This window comes from Doryrhamphus excisus, linkage group LG22, assembly GCF_037039965.1.
Source record: "Doryrhamphus excisus strain RoL-2023G ecotype Guam linkage group LG22, RoL_Dexc_Guam_v1.1, whole genome shotgun sequence".
NCBI lineage: Eukaryota > Metazoa > Chordata > Actinopteri > Syngnathiformes > Syngnathidae > Doryrhamphus > Doryrhamphus excisus.
Window position 1 is genome coordinate 12,813,194 of NC_136378.1, and position 17,392 is coordinate 12,830,585.

General features: G+C 42.8%; 1 protein-coding gene across 12 annotated transcripts in view; it reads left to right on the plus strand.

Annotated features, from left to right (window-relative positions):
- The window catches only part of LOC131110173 (uncharacterized), a 29,014-nt gene extending 13,944 nt beyond the window's left edge, over positions 1-15,070 (plus strand). For 3 of the 12 annotated variants that reach the window (XM_058062988.2, XM_078788113.1, XM_078788110.1), the window contains exons 2-17: positions 623-672; positions 2,035-2,117; positions 2,737-2,911; positions 3,593-3,719; positions 5,297-5,437; positions 5,507-5,560; positions 6,426-6,569; positions 8,137-8,236; positions 8,303-8,507; positions 8,576-9,029; positions 9,188-10,505; positions 10,586-10,689; positions 11,362-11,506; positions 11,591-11,709; positions 11,829-11,922; positions 12,023-15,070. In XM_058062988.2, the coding sequence (XP_057918971.2) occupies positions 623-672; positions 2,035-2,117; positions 2,737-2,911; positions 3,593-3,719; positions 5,297-5,437; positions 5,507-5,560; positions 6,426-6,569; positions 8,137-8,236; positions 8,303-8,507; positions 8,576-9,029; positions 9,188-10,505; positions 10,586-10,689; positions 11,362-11,506; positions 11,591-11,709; positions 11,829-11,922; positions 12,023-12,501 (3,792 nt within the window). In that variant the 3' untranslated portion in view covers positions 12,502-15,070. Of the gene's footprint in view, positions 1-622; positions 673-2,034; positions 2,118-2,736; positions 2,912-3,592; positions 3,720-5,296; positions 5,438-5,506; positions 5,561-6,425; positions 6,570-8,136; positions 8,237-8,302; positions 8,508-8,575; positions 9,030-9,187; positions 10,506-10,585; positions 10,690-11,361; positions 11,507-11,590; positions 11,710-11,785; positions 11,923-12,022 lie in introns of those variants that run through there. The other 9 variants (XM_058062989.2, XM_078788114.1, XM_078788111.1 and 6 more) reach the window with 6 other exon arrangements.
- The last annotated feature ends 2,322 nt before the right edge of the window (positions 15,071-17,392 follow it).

Here is a 17,392-nt window from a genome sequence, read left to right on the forward strand (position 1 = left end):
CATGGTTAAATACAACCAGTAAATCTTCAAATATATCTCCAGGGGGTTCCACACCCTTCCACGTGTCTTCAATTGTGTTTCACTGTTTGTTGAAGTCTCTGTGAAAATATTTGTTCAGAGAAATATACCAAATGATACCAAATGATACCAAATGATAGCAAAATGATCATATCATTTCAGCTCGAGTCAGCTGTTGTTGTGTCTTCTTGAAGGGGGGGACCTTGCAAGCACGGACCATTAGTGTGTTGATTTGTTTGTGTAACTGTGCTCCCAACTCCCACCTCCCTTGATTATGACCGTAAGAAATAAGTTTGCTTTGGGCTTTTTGTCTCGTTTGGTTTCCAACCAAAAAAAGCTTTACGCTGAAAGTCTTGTTTTCCTTCTTCTGACCTCTTCCTAATATTCACCAGTTTATCTAACTGCTTTTCCTTTCTCTTTTTGTTGCTCTTTCCCACAACCCGATGTGTGACCCCTTTCCTCCGCCCATATTTGTCCCCACTGTTTTCTCACTTTCTTTCACTCCCCCTTTTCTCCTCATTCGTGCCCTTGACTCCTCATCGCTGCCCTCTGTCTTTTCCCTTCCATCCTTCTTCCTTCTCGCTGTCCCCCATCTTTCTCATAGATGAAGCGGAGGATGTCGCCTTGGGGAGCCGGCTTTGGAAGTGGGCGGAGGTCAGTCATGTAGACCCCCAAACGGCAGAACTTTTTCCCACAGACAATAAGGCTATGATACCAAGCGGATTGTCCCAGGACCTGTACAAGGACTAGTTTGGCATTGGTGCTACTTCCCTTTCTAAGACTTCAATAAGAAACCATGCATTGGCCGCATTCATTCATCAGGAGAAGCTTTCATATGCAACATATTGAACTGGACCTTGGCATCAGGGCTCAATTGAGGAGCCTGCTAATCATGTACGATCATATACAATCATGTACAATCATATACAATCATATACAGTCGAGTCTCCTCCTTTTGATTTTCATGTTTGACCAATCAATCAGTCACATTGGTCTCACCTCTCCCCTGAGAACCTCATTGTTTCCTGTGTTGGGTTGTGTAATGAAGTGATTCCATCTCCACCATCATCCCGATGTCTCTGGGAATAAGTGATAAAACATTCTGCTCAAAACCAATTCCAACCCATCTGCAGGTAATAAATAAAATGGCAAACGCAATTTTTGATAAGGTTGGTGACAGGATGTTTATGCTGCGGAAAGGCCATCAGGTTGTTGATCAACTCTCCAGACGCTTCCATTTGTCTTCATTATACAATATAAACACTGATGACACCAAGCTCTTAGGCTGCTTCCTTAATGGAAAAACATGGAGAACATGGCTCACTTGGAAATTGGGAACATTTTCCGACCCACGGAAAAAGAACAAGTTTGTGTACATCACAGTATTTTATCATTTGCCTCTTCGTTCTGTTTTTCCAAAATAATAGTAACGTAATGTAATAATGTAACATTATGTAATAATAGTAGTGTAAACACCGTAAACCATATTATGAGTAATGTCTCAGCTTGCTTCTAAAGTATGAATGATGAATGCGCTGTACTGTACAGACAACAGGGAACTGGTGCAAAACATCCAGCTGACCCTCAACAGAGTTGAATGATTAACGAGAAAGTGGACATAATGGCATCACTTTTAACACTGGGATGTTTTCCACTTTCTGTTTGAGCTCCAAGGACATCAGCAGCAGCAAGAGTGAAAGTCAGAGCCGAGGTGCTCAGTGGTTGCTCAGTCAGAAGCAATTTGATTCACGTGTAACCCAATCCTTGGGTTGTGGTAAAAATAGAACTTTCTTACAGAAGTTAAAAACAGTTTATTTTAATATACAGCATTCCCGAATTAGACTTGAATCCCTTTTAATGTCTGATCACCCTGCAGCGTTAAAGAAGACCAACAAGAATAGATTGAGCCCCAGTAGAGAGCAAACAATTGATTTAATATTTAATACCATATTTACGCTCCAAATAAACACACGAGTCTACGAGAAGGAAGGATGCTCATTGATGTCTCTCCCGCAGCAGCGAGGCCGCCACCATGGCATCAGGACCTCCGGACGTGACGGCCAACCAGGAGTCTGCTGAGACTGGGGAGGAGTGCTCAGGTACTGCTCTTAGTGCACGTTTTCCATCTCCAAACAATAAAACGTCAGCCAGTGACGCGTGGGGAGGTTCATGGCTGGCGAGGATAGTTTCCGCCCGTAAATCCGGTGAAATTTGTGATATTCTTATCACAAACTAACTGGATGTCAAATATAATCATTAAACCTGCTTATTTATGATTTTATTCCATAGCTGCAAATATGAAGTGCAGCTACAAGGAGTTATTTTCTTCTGTCCATGCTTGTGCTCTCAGTGTGTTAAGGCCGACAACGCACCAGCGGGTATTTCCCCCAGTCTGAGTACATTGCTGACTGAAAGCACTTTGCCCATGTTTAAGGAGTTATAAAAGAGTTGTTGAGTTTTGCACTGCAGTATTAATGGAGTCACAGTCACTTGGCTGAGTCTTTGGGGGGGGGTTCATTTGAGTGGGTTTTTTTTAAAGCCGGCAGGCACATTGTGTGAACTGCCCTTTATATGTTGGCGGTGCGTAATTAGATGCTCCTGCATCCTTTGGCTGCTGAGTATGTAGTCCTCAGTGGGAGAACTTTGGACACCACAGCAGGAGATGAGCCCCAAGAAAGCAAGAGTCTGTCATCATATTTCTCTCATTTGTCCCTTCAGGAAAGAAGAAGTCCAAGTTCCAGACATTTAAAAACTTCTTTGCCAGGAAGAAGAAAAAGGACTCGTACTCATCGAGGGATCATGCGGATCTTAAAGGCAGCCAGTCAAGTGACGACATCAGTAAAACATCTGATAACGGTGCACTCTGTCGCTCAGAGAAGGAGAAAGGCTCTGGGTAAGACCGCATTCACTCACACCAAAAGTTGAAAGCCATCAGTCTAATAGTCATTTGGCTTTTCATTCATAGGATTCATAGGAGTTTTTATTCTTAATTTACCTCAGTTGCTCCTGCACTAAAAATACTACAGAGTATCTGCATGCTCCAAAATCCGTACTGAGGCGGTAATCATCCCAAATTTTGCAGTACAGCAGGTTGAGACCGAGGCTTCATAGCCGATGCCTGATGGATGATCATATATCATATCATATCATATCATATCACCAGCCTGAACTTTCTGTATCCTGCATCCATGCTAATAATAGCTCTCATTTTTAATAAATTCATTTATTTTTCTAATAGGACGTGGGAATATTCTATAAAAACCGTAAACCACAGAATTGGTTTACGGTTTTTATAGAATGACAAAGGGATTTAAGTGTCCATCCCCTGATCCTGCCTGTCTTGTAGCTTCCTGTTTTTGTTTTAATAGTAGAGCACATCTTCCTGCGAACACTCCTCATTTCCTTTCTTTTGAGAAGTTTGCTACCACTTCTTGCTGTGGCTCTACCCTGGTTTTACCAGGATGGCTGTTGCCCCACGTCTAAACAAACTAAAAAGGATGCAAGTGGCTTGTCTGCTTTGGTGAAATGGTGACTCGGTTCTTTTGTTTCTTCTGCGTCTTCCTGCTGTCCAAAGGTCAAAGATCAGCCTGGGCAGCAAGGCCTTGTCACATGACTCCGTCTTTGTCTCGGATTCGTCGGAAGCCAACGAGGTTCTGGGGGCATCTCAGGACAGCATTCATGGAAAAGTGAAATCTCTTCAGGTATATTTATTAATTTATGTGAAAACCAGCGACAAGTTCATTGGGAATTCGCAAGTCCAAAGTTGCTTCTATCGTGTTCCCTCGTTTATTGGGAAGGATAGGTTCCCAAAATAACCCGCAATAAGTGTCATTTTTTAATCTTTTTGATACAGAATATGTGCAGAAATGAATAATCTTATCTTCGGCAGAATCAAATATTGTCACAGTGTGTGTGTTATTGTTGATAACATCACTGCACCCGTAAGTACAAGTCAGAAACACAAAACACCCTGCTTGTCTTCACACCTGAATAAATCCGTCCTGAGGTAACATGAAGCAAACAGATAAGGTTTTAGTTTCTGTGATACTTACACACACACACACACACACACAAAATTAAACATTTGCTGTCCCAGTTAGAGTGACTGTATGAGTTTTCCATTAATCAAACTAAACACCAATTACATTTTCTTTTCTAAAACATTATTTTTATTGAAGTATTGAAGTCCACACCCTATAATTAAAACATGGAAACCAATTTCATTCTTTTTTTATTCAGCTGGAGCTCGACACAGTGAGCAGTACATACATAAGCCACACCGGACCATAAGTCGCATGTTAACATCATAAAAAGGAATATTGTGGCATGCAAACATATGTGTGACGACCAGGCAGTTCTTTATGTGAGCCAGTCAAGCGATGAAAAAACCCAGAACGAGCTTATCAACCCATTGGAAATTGCAAGAGGTCATGACTCACAGTGTTGTCTTGCAAAGAACACTAAACTCACCACACAGCAACTTAACACTCAAAATGTATACCTAATATACAAATTAGTATAAATACAAGTAAAAAAGAAAACAAAACAAATTTACATTTTCCCATGCTTGCAGTTTGGACACAACGCATTATAGGAAAAGGGCCAAATAGTTTTTCATTTATTTTAAAGTCGTATTGGTACTAGTTTGTATTTTTCTTAGATATCCCTTTTGCTGTTAAGTTGCTGTGTGATGATTTAATGTTCTTTGTAAGATCGTCATGAGTGCACTGGGAGCTCATGAGTGGCTCCTCCCAAAGAAAGCGCCGCCATTCCCTCACTGACTTGTGAGCAACACACCATTTAAAGGAACAGTAGTAGTTGTGAAATAAAGGAGACATCACAAGATTAGAACTCAACCAGACTTGCCTCCTCTCTGTGAGCTTTTAATGATGTTTATTTTCACTTTCATGGTAATGGCTTTTTTTGGCGTACTGCCGTTTGGTAAGCATCAGGATGTGTAAAACGTTAACTAGTAAGTGATGTTATTCTTCCTGAGTGTGGTTGCGCAGGTACACACTGGCGTCTGAAACCCTGCACAAGGCCCACACCGCATTCTTGTGCTGACGTGGACTACAACTATTTCCCAAGAGAGTCTCGTGTTTACGGACCAAAATTACTCATTTTTAAACACGGAACTCAAGGACTTTGGCTGTAGTTTCTGTAAAAAAAGTTAAAAAAAGGTCAATTCAAGGTCAATTTCATTCCCAAGCATTTTTTACTCGTCATATTACTCGTAACATTTTGTGAGTAGTCTTCATTTAGTTCCATGGATTTGCAGCTCCAGCTGAAGCAGGCCATCCGTCTGGGCTCCCCTCCATCCCTGATGTGTGTCAAGAGGATGGAAGATGGCGGAACCATGTCAGAAGATGATGGGCTCCCCTGCAGCCCCCCCGAGTACACTTCACCTCACACAGCCGTGGTAAGACCATCACCAATTCCTCTCTGACCTGCTTCACTTTGTTTTTAACATTTGTACTCTTGGGCTCAGGTTCAGAGGAACAGCTCCGTCAGCCTGGAAGGGACCGACAGTGATGAAGACCAGGTAAAGAAGGAGTTGAGCAGCACCCTTAGCATCTGTGATCCAAATAAACCCTCCCCTTCATGCTGATGGATCTCCATCTCTCGCCATCTTTTAAAAGGCATCATGATTTAGCTTGGAGATGAAAATATGCTGTAGATATGAACAATCATGGAGATGGTGGGCCTCCTCCACACAGGAATGTGGTGCAAAGACCACTTTGGGTTAATGCAGCTGTGTAGCAATGTCTTCCAAAGCTGGTCCAGACTTGTAAAGGCTGCAAAGGTGGCTTCAATATGAGTGAAAATGATGTTAGTCCATGCTTTATAACAAACATATGCAGGCCACTTTAAGAATAATAATGTATATTATATATGAAATGATGACAGACGTTGGTCTGATGATCATTCTTTACAGTGTGATATCGTACATTTGGTGGAGCAGAGACACCACCGGAGTTACTGCTTCATTTCAAGCACCGCCAATATTTAGACAGCTGGACTCTCTCTCACACACACACACTCACACACACACACACTCGTGTTCTAGTTCCTTGTCCGTTTCCTATCTGCAAGCTTCATGGTTCCAAGTCCACATGCTAACTTTTCAACACCTATCAAGCATGATTGAATCCTGGGAAGTTTCCCTCCCAAAGCCACAGTGACCCGTGTGTGATGTCAGCTGCTTTGTCTGGACTTAATCCATTGAAATGAATCAACTATAACGATATCATTAAACACGCTTTCAAGGGTGTTTTGTATGTAGCATTACAGACTTGAATCAGAGGAGTGGCTCATGTTGACTATGCAGGGTGATACCTACAGTATATGTAGTAGTATATGTGATATTACTTTACTTTAAAAAGTGACGTCTTCTCATTTTCTTCCAGATCTCCAGAGCAGGGAGCCCCCTTGTGGCGGTTCCTGGGGATTTCAGTCAACCTGCCAGCCCCTTTGGCTGCCTGGACAACTCGGCTGCCAAACACAAGCTGGGCCTAAGACGGAAGGCCTGGAACAGGAGGAGACCTGCCAACGTAAGAACTCGTGTACTTCTACCTTAGCGCTGCTTCTTTGGGCTCTTTTTCACTGTGTAGTCCTCATCTTAGTACTACTTTATTTCACTGTGTAGTCCTCATCTTAGTACTACTTTATTTCACTGTGTACGTAGTCCTCATCTTAGTACTACTTTATTTCACTGTGTACGTAGTCCTCATCTTAGTACTACTTTATTTCACTGTGTACGTAGTCCTCATCTTAGTACTACTTTATTTCACTGTGTAGACCTCATCTTAGTACTACTTTATTTCACTGTGTAGTCCTCATCTTAGTACTACTTTATTTCACTGTGTAGTCCTCATCTTAGTACTACTTTATTTCACTGTGTACGTAGTCCTCATCTTAGTACTACTTTATTTCACTGTGTACGTAGTCCTCATCTTAGTACTACTTTATTTCACTGTGTACGTAGTCCTCATCTTAGTACTACTTTATTTCACTGTGTAGACCTCATCTTAGTACTACTTTATTTCACTGTGTAGTCCTCATCTTAGTACTACTTTATTTCACTGTGTAGTCCTCATCTTAGTACTACTTTATTTCACTGTGTAGTCCTCATCTTAGTACTACTTTATTTCACTGTGTAGTCCTCATCTTAGTACTACTTTATTTCACTGTGTACGTAGTCCTCATCTTAGTACTACTTTATTTCACTGTGTAGTCCTCATCTTAGTACTACTTTATTTCACTGTGTAGTCCTCATTTTAGTACTACTTTATTTCACTGTGTAGTCCTCATCTTAGTACTACTTTATTTCACTGTGTACGTAGTCCTCATCTTAGTACTACTTTATTTCACTGTGTACGTAGTCCTCATCTTAGTACTACTTTATTTCACTGTGTACGTAGTCCTCATCTTAGTACTACTTTATTTCACTGTGTAGTCCTCATCTTAGTACTACTTTATTTCACTGTGTACGTAGTCCTCATCTTAGTACTACTTTATTTCACTGTGTACGTAGTCCTCATCTTAGTACTACTTTATTTCACTGTGTACGTAGTCCTCATCTTAGTACTACTTTATTTCACTGTGTAGTCCTCATCTTAGTACTACTTTATTTCACTGTGTAGTCCTCATCTGAGTACTACTTTATTTCACTGTGTAGTCCTCATCTTAGTACTACTTTATTTCACTGTGTAGTCCTGATGTTAGTACTACTTTATTTCACTGTGTAGTCCTGATGTTAGTACTACTTTATTTGACTGTGTAGTCCTGATGTTAGTACTACTTTATTTCACTGTGTAGTCGTGATGTTAGTACTACTTTATTTCACTGTGTAGTCGTGATGTTAGTACTACTTTAGATTAGAGGATAAGCGGTAGAAAATGAATGAATGAACTTTATTAGAGCCCTCCACACATAAAATAACACCCCTATAATCACCTTTACACATGTACTACCCAACATAGTAGACATAATATCATAAAGTAAGCCATATAAGACATAATATAAACACACATCAGTTATGGCGGCTCCGTTTATGACAAGCAACATTAGGCAATAATACTAAGATGTTAGTATTATTTAGTGTCTGGTCCTTTGCAGAGGCTTGAGGTGAAAGCTGAGGAACATCATGGCATCAATGGATCGTTGAACATTCCCTTAACAGAATCTGTGGAGGTCCAAGAGGATGAGAAGATGAGAGGTGAGGGCTTTGTTTTTCTCCTCCACCACAAACATCTCCATCGTATTTCTTCCTTTTATGGTCCAGATGCAAGTGCGGAGGAGCTAGACCGGAAGCTGGAGAATCTGGAAGAGCAATGCTCGTTGGGAGATCAGCAGGAGAGCATTGAAGGGGAGGATGAGTTGGAAGCAGAAGAGGATATGTCACATGGTCAGGAAACCTGTCAATCAGAGGAGGAAGCTCCACCCTCCCCACAGCGCAGCACCAGAACCTCCTCTCTGGACGGTCCCAGGTGGTTAACATCATTTCCTGGTTATGTTCTTCTCCTGCTAATCAAACCATGTGTACTGTACCTTTCAGGGTCTCACCAGAGCCCCCTGCTGGCCAGAAAAACCTCCTGGTCCATCCGCTTGTTGCATGTGGAGCCCAGGAAAACATGGATGGGCTCGAGGAGGCTGTGGAGGAAGACGGCTCCTTCCTACAGGAAGTGCTGAGCTCCTTACCTTCCTGTTCCTCATGTGTGGACTCCGATGATGTTGTCCTGGAGATGAAGGAGGAGGACAAGGAGCCGAGAGAGGAGGAGGAGGAGGAGGAGGAGGAGGAGGAGGAGAAAGAGGTGAAGGAGGAGCCTGTCTTTCATCAGGATGCCCCATCTGATGCCTTGCTTGTGGGCCAAACCACTGAGGAAGAGGTGGAGGAAGCTCCCCAGAGTGCTGCTTTACGTCTGTATGCAGATGAAGAAGAGGAAAGCCAAGCTAATGAAGAGGAGGAGGAAGAAGAAGAGCTGGTTGTGGAAAGATTCAGTCCACCTTGTGTATGTATTTTCTTTCCTAGAACTTTTTATTAATAATTTGATTCTCCAGTTCAAATCATTCAATGATGATTTGTCATGAAGGCTTTTTATCGTAGTTAGTAAAATGACGTATCTTCACTTTATTCCCTTATTTGAATATTTCTGTTTTTCTCTTTCAGCTGGAGGACAAAGGAGATGAGGTGCCACCACAGGATGAGACACCTGAAGAAGAACAAGACTCGTTGCGAAGGAGATCTGACCAACGGGAAGAGCAGGAAGCGATTAGAGGTGATGAAGAAGTGCAGGAAGAGGAGACAGCAGAGATGGTGGAAAAGGAAGAAGGTCAGGAGTTGAGTGAGGAAGAGGAGGTGGAGGAGAAACAACAGATAGCGGAGGGGTTGACTCCCGATGCAGCAGGCGGAGATGTTTGCAATGTTCTCCCACTGCCAAAGGAAGTAGAAGGTGCAGATGCCATCTACGATACACAAATCACACACGATGAAGATGGAACTCCTCCAGAGTCACGTGATCAGAAAGCCGCCACCGTACACGACGACCAAGCGACTGATCATGGAAATCCTGACTATGAAAGGGACGATAGAGAAGACGAAGGAACAGAGGATGAAGACTTAAACGTACATTTGGAAAGAGAGGATGATTTGGAGGCAAAACAAGACGTGGATGAAGATCTGGAGGAGGAAGAAACGGAGGAGGAGGAACAATCCAGATCACCCATGCCTTCTTTTTCTTCGCACTTTGAGTCTTCACGAGAAAATGACACTCCCACTGAGGCCGTCCCTCCAAGTGAGACCATCACGCCCACTGAGACCATCACGCCCACTGAGACCATCAGTCCTAATGAGACCATCAGTCCTAATGAGACCATCAGTCCTAATGAGAGCATTAGTCCTAGAGATACCATCCTTCCAAATGATACCATCACCTCCATGGAGACCACCACTATTCACAGGAACCCTGTTTCTCCAAACTCAGAGACAGGAGCCACCCTGGCCCTTCAGTTGTCCCCAACTGATGAAGAACCATCACCATCACCATCTCATGGCAGAACAACAGAACAAGTTGAAGAAGCAACTGACAAGGTGGCAGAAGCAGTTGCTGCTGAAGAGCAGGTGGAACAGGTATCTGATGCCAGCCCTCCCTCACCTGAGGAAGCAGGAGAGGAGGATGTGTCCTCAGGTGGTTCCCATCAGAGCAAAGTCCACTTCACCGTCCCACCTGCCTGGCAGAGGTCTCTCTCTGGGGGAGATTCCAAAGACACCCCCTTCTCTTACCAACCTGCCGACACAGGCCCTGGAGATGAAGGTAGTGAGGGGAGCATCAAGAAGGACCTCCATGAAGATACAGAAGTGTCTGTCGAACCTCTGAGTACCGTGTCTCAGGTCCCAGTCAAAGCTCAGACCACTGCTGTTGGAGCCAAAGAAGGTGAGGAACCAAGATGGAGCATGAGCAGATCTACACTTGGTGTGCACCATGAAGGTCCTCTTCATTTTAGAAGATGACTCAAAGGTTGGTTCCAAGCAGTTGAACTGCAGTTCCTCCTCTTCTTCCGTTCACAGGGGACCATGTGGTGGTGGAGGGAAGATACGACACCCCCTTTGGAGTTCGACTCAGGAAGACCGCAGTCCTGCACGGATTCAACTCCCACCTGGAAAACACACAGGTGGATATTTTACTCTTAGTTTATGCTGCTATAATAATAGTATATATATAGTATAATATAATATAACAATAATTCTAGTATATAGAGCATGGACAATAATAATAGTATATATAGTAGGATATACGATAATCATAGTATATATAGTATATACAATAATAGTTTATGTACAATAATAATAGTCATCTTTATGGCAGAGCTGGCATTATGGATGGATGGATGGGTAGGTCGATGGGTAGATGATGGGTAGATGATGGGTAGATGATGGATAGATGATGGGTAGATGATGGGTAGATGATGGGTAGATGGATGGGTAGATGGATGGGTAGATGGATGGGTAGATGATGGGTAGATGATGGGTAGATGATGGGTAGATGATGGGTAGATGATGGGTAGATGGATGGGTAGATGATGGGTAGATGGATGGGTAGATGGATGGGTAGATGGATGGGTAGATGATGGGTAGATGGATGGGTAAATGATGGGTAGATGTATGGATGGGTAGATGGATGGATGGATGGACGGGTGGGTAGAAAGACGGACGGACGGACGTACAGGTACAGGTAGAGGTAGATGTACAGGACGGTACAACAAAGCCTTTTATGAATGTGATTTTGAACGCCCAGGATCGGGCGTCAGATGAATTGTCTAAATATTTGATGTTCCCTCTCTTAGGCTCCAGCTCAGCCTGCCATGTCTAAAGTTGACACCAGCGCCAGTTTCAAAGCCTCCGTTAGTCCGCCAAGCAGCAACAAACCCGCCCTGCCCAAGAAACCTGATGTTCACGGAGACGTTGGAGTGAAAGCCAAACGTGTCACGGGTGCGTATTTATGTATTAGTAATCATCTGTTGAAACATTGGACCCAAACAAGCAAGTTCCAATCAGGCTGTGTCGTCCATTTAGAGCCGTCTGCATTCCGTGGTGTTTCTCCTGGATCTGAAGGTCCCAGTTGGATCTCTGTGGCCAAACAGAAACAGAAGACCTACAAAGAAAACCCGCTGGATGAAACGACGGTGAAAAAGGTGATCTACAAGCCCTGCTTTCATTTTTCTCTTCCAGCTTGTCAGATTAGTAAGAGATGATTGGCCGTCTTCTCAGATGTTCATCCATGCTCATGACTGCTGATGTCGTGTTTCTTCAGGAGGAACAAGACAAGAAGTCTCCGCTGCCAACGTACGTCAGCTCTGCTGCAAAGAAGGAAATCAGCAACAAAACCCCCGAATTCACCGGAAAAGGTCAGACACCAAACTTTTATTTGTGGCGTTCTACTCACAAATACCGAGAATGTCTCCTGGAGACACAAAGTCATCCAGAACCTCCTCTTCCCTCCTCCAGTGACTTTGTCAGAAACCAGTAAGCTGTCATCATCCACGGAAAAGGAGACCAAGAAGCCTCTTCCACCCCCCACTCCGGTGCCACCTCAGCCTCCTAAATGTCAACCGCCGGCCCGTCCTGTGACCCCTAAAGCAGTGGCTCCGCTCGTCACCCCCAAACCATCCTCCCATCCATCCCCGTCCTCTTCGACTGCCCTTCCCCTAAAGTCTCCCACCAGCGCAAACCCACCCGCTCCCTCCACAAGCACCCCCCCACCCAAGCCAACACTCGCATCGCCTTCTTTTTCATCAAGAATCCACCCCCACCTGCCGGGGCCAAGAGCTCCAACGCTTTCCGGTCCATCTCCGGGACCCCAGCGTGGTCTTCCACCTCCGTCTTTGCCCCAGGATGAGCCGCCTTGGATGGCTCTGGCCAAGAAGAAGGCCAAAGCTTGGAGCGAGATGCCGCAGATAGTTCAGTGCCAAAGGTCTGGTACTTGACTCTTGGTACTTGACTGGGTTAGCCTGGCTGGACCACCATTGGCAAAGGTCTGGTCCTCCACTAACAGCCTGGCTGGACCACCATTGGCAAAGGTCTGGTCCTCCACTAACAGCCTGGCTGGACCACCATTGGCAAAGGTCTGGTCCTCCACTAACAGCCTGGCTGGACCACCATTGGCAAAGGTCTGGTCCTCCACTAACAGCCTGGCTGGACCACCATTGGCAAAGGTCTGGTCCTCCACTAACAGCCTGGCTGGACCACCATTGGCAAAGGTCTGGTCCTCCACTAACAGCCTGGCTGGACCACCATTGGCAAAGGTCTGGTCCTCCACTAACAGCCTGGCTGGACCACCATTGGCAAAGGTCTGGTCCTCCACTAACAGCCTGGCTGGACCACCATTGGCAAAGGTCTGGTCCTCCACTAACAGCCTGGCTGGACCACCATTGGCAAAGGTCTGGTCCTCCACTAACAGCCTGGATGGACCACCATTGGCAAAGGTCTGGTCCTCCACTAACAGCCTGGATGGACCACCATTGGCAAAGGTCTGGTCCTCCACTAACAGCCTGGCTGGACCACCATTGGCAAAGGTCTGGTCCTCCACTAACAGCCTGGATGGACCACCATTGGCAAAGGTCTGGTCCTCCACTAACAGCCTGGATGGACCACCATTGGCAAAGGTCTGGTCCTCCACTAACAGCCTGGATGGACCACCATTGGCAAAGGTCTGGTCCTCCACTAACAGCCTGGATGGACCACCATTTGCATTTGCACAGGAACAAATGTTTTCTCCTGCTTTGGTCTTGTTTCTAAGCATCTCAGTCTTCATCATGCTAATTCTTCATGTTGACATGTTGTACAGCATTAATGACGTTCATCCATACGTGTGCACTTTTTGGTCATTAAGGTGCCTAATTAAGGGAAAAGGTATAACCGGCTGATGGAGAGGAAGGACAAAGGATTTCCTGCACACAAAGAATGGAATAAAAAGTACAATTATGAAAACATGGTAAAGGTAGGAATGGTATGAGTAAATAAAAAGTATTATTTGGATATTTTTTCAAAAACTGTCCAAAACAATGCTTCTAACTGCGGTAGCTAATTAATGTAATTAATCGTGTTTACAGTGATTGGATGAATGATCATTTCTAGACATAAATATATTTGTCATGATTTACATTTTTCACCTCATTTGGAATTGTAACACATCCTGTTATTTCTCTTTTGGTTACTAAAATACAGTAGAAATTGGCTTTTTTCAGACATGGTTCCAAATGGTGATTAATCGTGATTAATTTTAAGTGTGTGATTAATCAGTTTACTTTTTTAAAAATCATTTGGCAGCCCTACTGTATAAGAATCTTCAACTGCTTTCAACGTTTTTGCTCATAATATCACAGATGAATTCAAATGTCATAACATTTGGTCATAGGATTACGATGTCATTTTTTTTTATATTAAAAATATATTTTTCTTTAGTAAAAAATACCCGTGATATACACTACTCACGAAAAGTGAGGGATACAGTCATCCCTCGTAATATCACGGTTCGATTATCGTTCTGACACGACGTATATTCAGTAGATAACGGCCCGTTATTAGTCAAAACATCTTGAAATACAATGTAGTATATGTAGTATTCTGGTCACTAGGTGGCAGTAATGACATACGACATTGAGACATTACCTTACATTTGGTTACCTCAACACTCCATCAAGTCAGCCATGGCATGTCCGACATGATGGCGTGAGACAAGGTCCTCAGACCATTCCGTGTGGAGGTGTTACGTTTTTAAGAAATAAGAATGAGTTTATAAAACGGTTAGAAAGCCAAACAGGTTTTCTGTGCTTTTGCTAAAACAAATTCAATTTATGAACATGAAGTCCGACATGACAGACCTTCTCTAAACCTCTCAACGGCCAACTGCTCATTGTTTGTCTTCCTGAAATTATCCCCAACTTATCTTTTACTCTTTACAACTCAAAGTTGGACTTTTTTCTTTCCATTGCGGTCATCGTACTCGCTGCTAAGAGATGGAGACGTTGGAGACGTTGGAGACGTTGGAGACATTGGAGACGTTGCAAAGTGTGAGAGGCAATGGTCATTTTGTCTCAGTGTGTGCGAGTGCTTACTTTTGGACCCATTTATTTTGGAAGAGCATACAGAGTTAACCCAACACGATGTGCTGATCTCCACCTGCAAGCTCTTAAGGCGAATCGGAAACTTTTCCGCTGCTCCGTGTATTTTCCAGGCTTACTTTTGGGTATTTTGAAACCACAGTTAACAGTGTGTAACGAGTTTTATCAATGATTGAAGTCTCTTGTTGTTGTTTTTTTACTGTAACATCACGTTGACAGCCATGTGATGGTTGTCACCACCAAGTGATGATCTACAGACGACAACGTCAGCCATTGAGAGGTTGACGTGATGCTCATGCAGAGAACTCCATCAAGGAACGCAAGAAAGGTTTGGTTATGGGTCATCTATCTCCCACAGTGTTGATTCTATTTTGTATTTCCTTGGAGAATTGGTCGTGTACATAAAAGCTGCAGTAAACAACAAATGAAATTATTTTTTCTGTGTTTTGATGTCTTTTCCTGTGTAGCTCAAAAGGCGACCCGTTGGATGAGGTCATCACTCACACACTGGTAAACATACCAAGCCACGCATTACCAGCAAGAAGACCATGGTATATATGGAGTACAGTAATCCGTTCCACTTGTTTAAGTATATTTTTTGTGGTTGAATACGACCCATTAGTAGTAAAACACGGAGTGAGAGTCACTCGCTGCAGAGAGCAACAAGCATGGCGCTCTTCTTTAGTCTTATTATGCCAACTGTATTGGGTAAGTGTAATGGTGACTCTAGGGGTGTTATCTCATGTCTAGAGAGCTCTAATCATGTAAAAAAAAATATTTAAAATGTCGTGAACAGGTTTTCTATGCTCTAAGTGGGGAAATATTGCATTCATAAAGAAGGACCCCCGACTTCCCAGATCACAGTTGGGGAATTCCTGGTAAGTTTGCTGTTTGTCCACCAGATGGTAGCCTGCACCTTCTCAGGTTCAACAGCAGGTGTGACTGAAAACCTGCACGACACCGTCCACTTTATTCCACAGTCACACATGGCAGGCACATTTACATTGCACGACTTCCTGTGTTGACACCGGGGCCTTCTGCTTCCTCCACTTTGTGCCATGAAACACACACACATACACACACACACACACATACACACATGTATTTGTGCATCAACTATGTGGACATACTTTTCTTGCTCCCTTGCTCCTGCGCTGAGAGCAACTTCTGCTGTGGACATATACGTGTGTGTGTGTGTATATATATATGTATATGTGTGTATATATATGTGTATATATATATATATATATATATATATATATATATGCGGCACTAGGCTGGGTGCGGTGAGTTTGAAGCTCGGAATGCGTTGATCCGTAAGCCAGAAACGCAGTTTGTGTACATTTGCTGTGATTTCAGCAATGGTACCAAGATGACCAACAAGTTTGGTATTTTGTCTCCTCTCCAGGATGCCAAGGGCACGGAAAAGGTTCATAAGGCAGCGGATGCGGCTGGAAGGACCCAGCAGAGGTGGGCAAACCTGCTTTTCATTCAGGTTTTTAGTTAATAATATGAGAAAACTAGAAATGAATGCATTGTGAAAGTCAAAATATGAGTTGTGGATACAAACATTTTGTTGACGTCGTAAAAAACCAGCATGATGGCTTTGTTGGCCTTGAAATAAGAAAATAAAACCAAATGAATAGCTCTTGGCTTTTTTCATTTTGTAAAAGACAAAAACCTTGGTGCCCCCAATATAGTCAGACAAGGTACAGTGTGTGAGACTATGATGTGTTGGAGGGCAATGCAAACTTCCCAGATGTCTTTTCTGGGTGACTTAGGTAATGCTGCTGTTGCTGCCCTACTTCTACTCCATGCTCGCTCGCTCGCTCTCTCTCTCTCTCCAAAGTGGACCAGTCAAGAGGTACTGTGTGTGAGAGTGCCAAGAGATCTCCACAGAGATGACTTTTGGGTGCTGACCTTCTCATTTACAGGTTATATAACCAACAAAGTTGGCACAATCACAAGCAAGCCCAGAGGTGAGGAGACGGGACAAATGATTGGACAAATGATTGTATGTATGTATGTATGTATGTATGTATGTATGTATGTATGTATGTATGTATGTATGTATGTATGTATGTATGTATGTATGTATGTATGTATGTATGTATGTATGTATGTATGTATGTATGTATGTATGTATGTATGTATGTATGTATGTATGTATGTATGTATGTATGTATGTATGTATGTATGTATGTATGTATGTATGTATGTATGTATGTATGTATGTATGTATGTATGTATGTATGTATGTATGTATGTATGTATGTATGTATGTATGTATGTATGTATGTATGTATGTATGTATGTATGTATGTATGTATGTATGTATGTATGTATGTATGTATGTATGTATGTATGTATGTATGTATGTATGTATGTATGTATGTATGTATGTATGTATGTATGTATGTATGTATGTATGTATGTATGTATGTATGTATGTATGTATGTATGTATGTATGTATGTATGTATGTATGTATGTATGTATGTATGTATGTATGTATGTATGTATGTATGTATGTATGTATGTATGTATGTATGTATGTATGTATGTATGTATGTATGTATGTATGTATGTATGTATGTATGTATGTATGTATGTATGTATGTATGTATGTATGTATGTATGTATGTATGTATGTATGTATGTATGTATGTATGTATGTATGTATGTATGTATGTATGTATGTATGTATGTATGTATGTATGTATGTATGTATGTATGTATGTATGTATGTATGTATG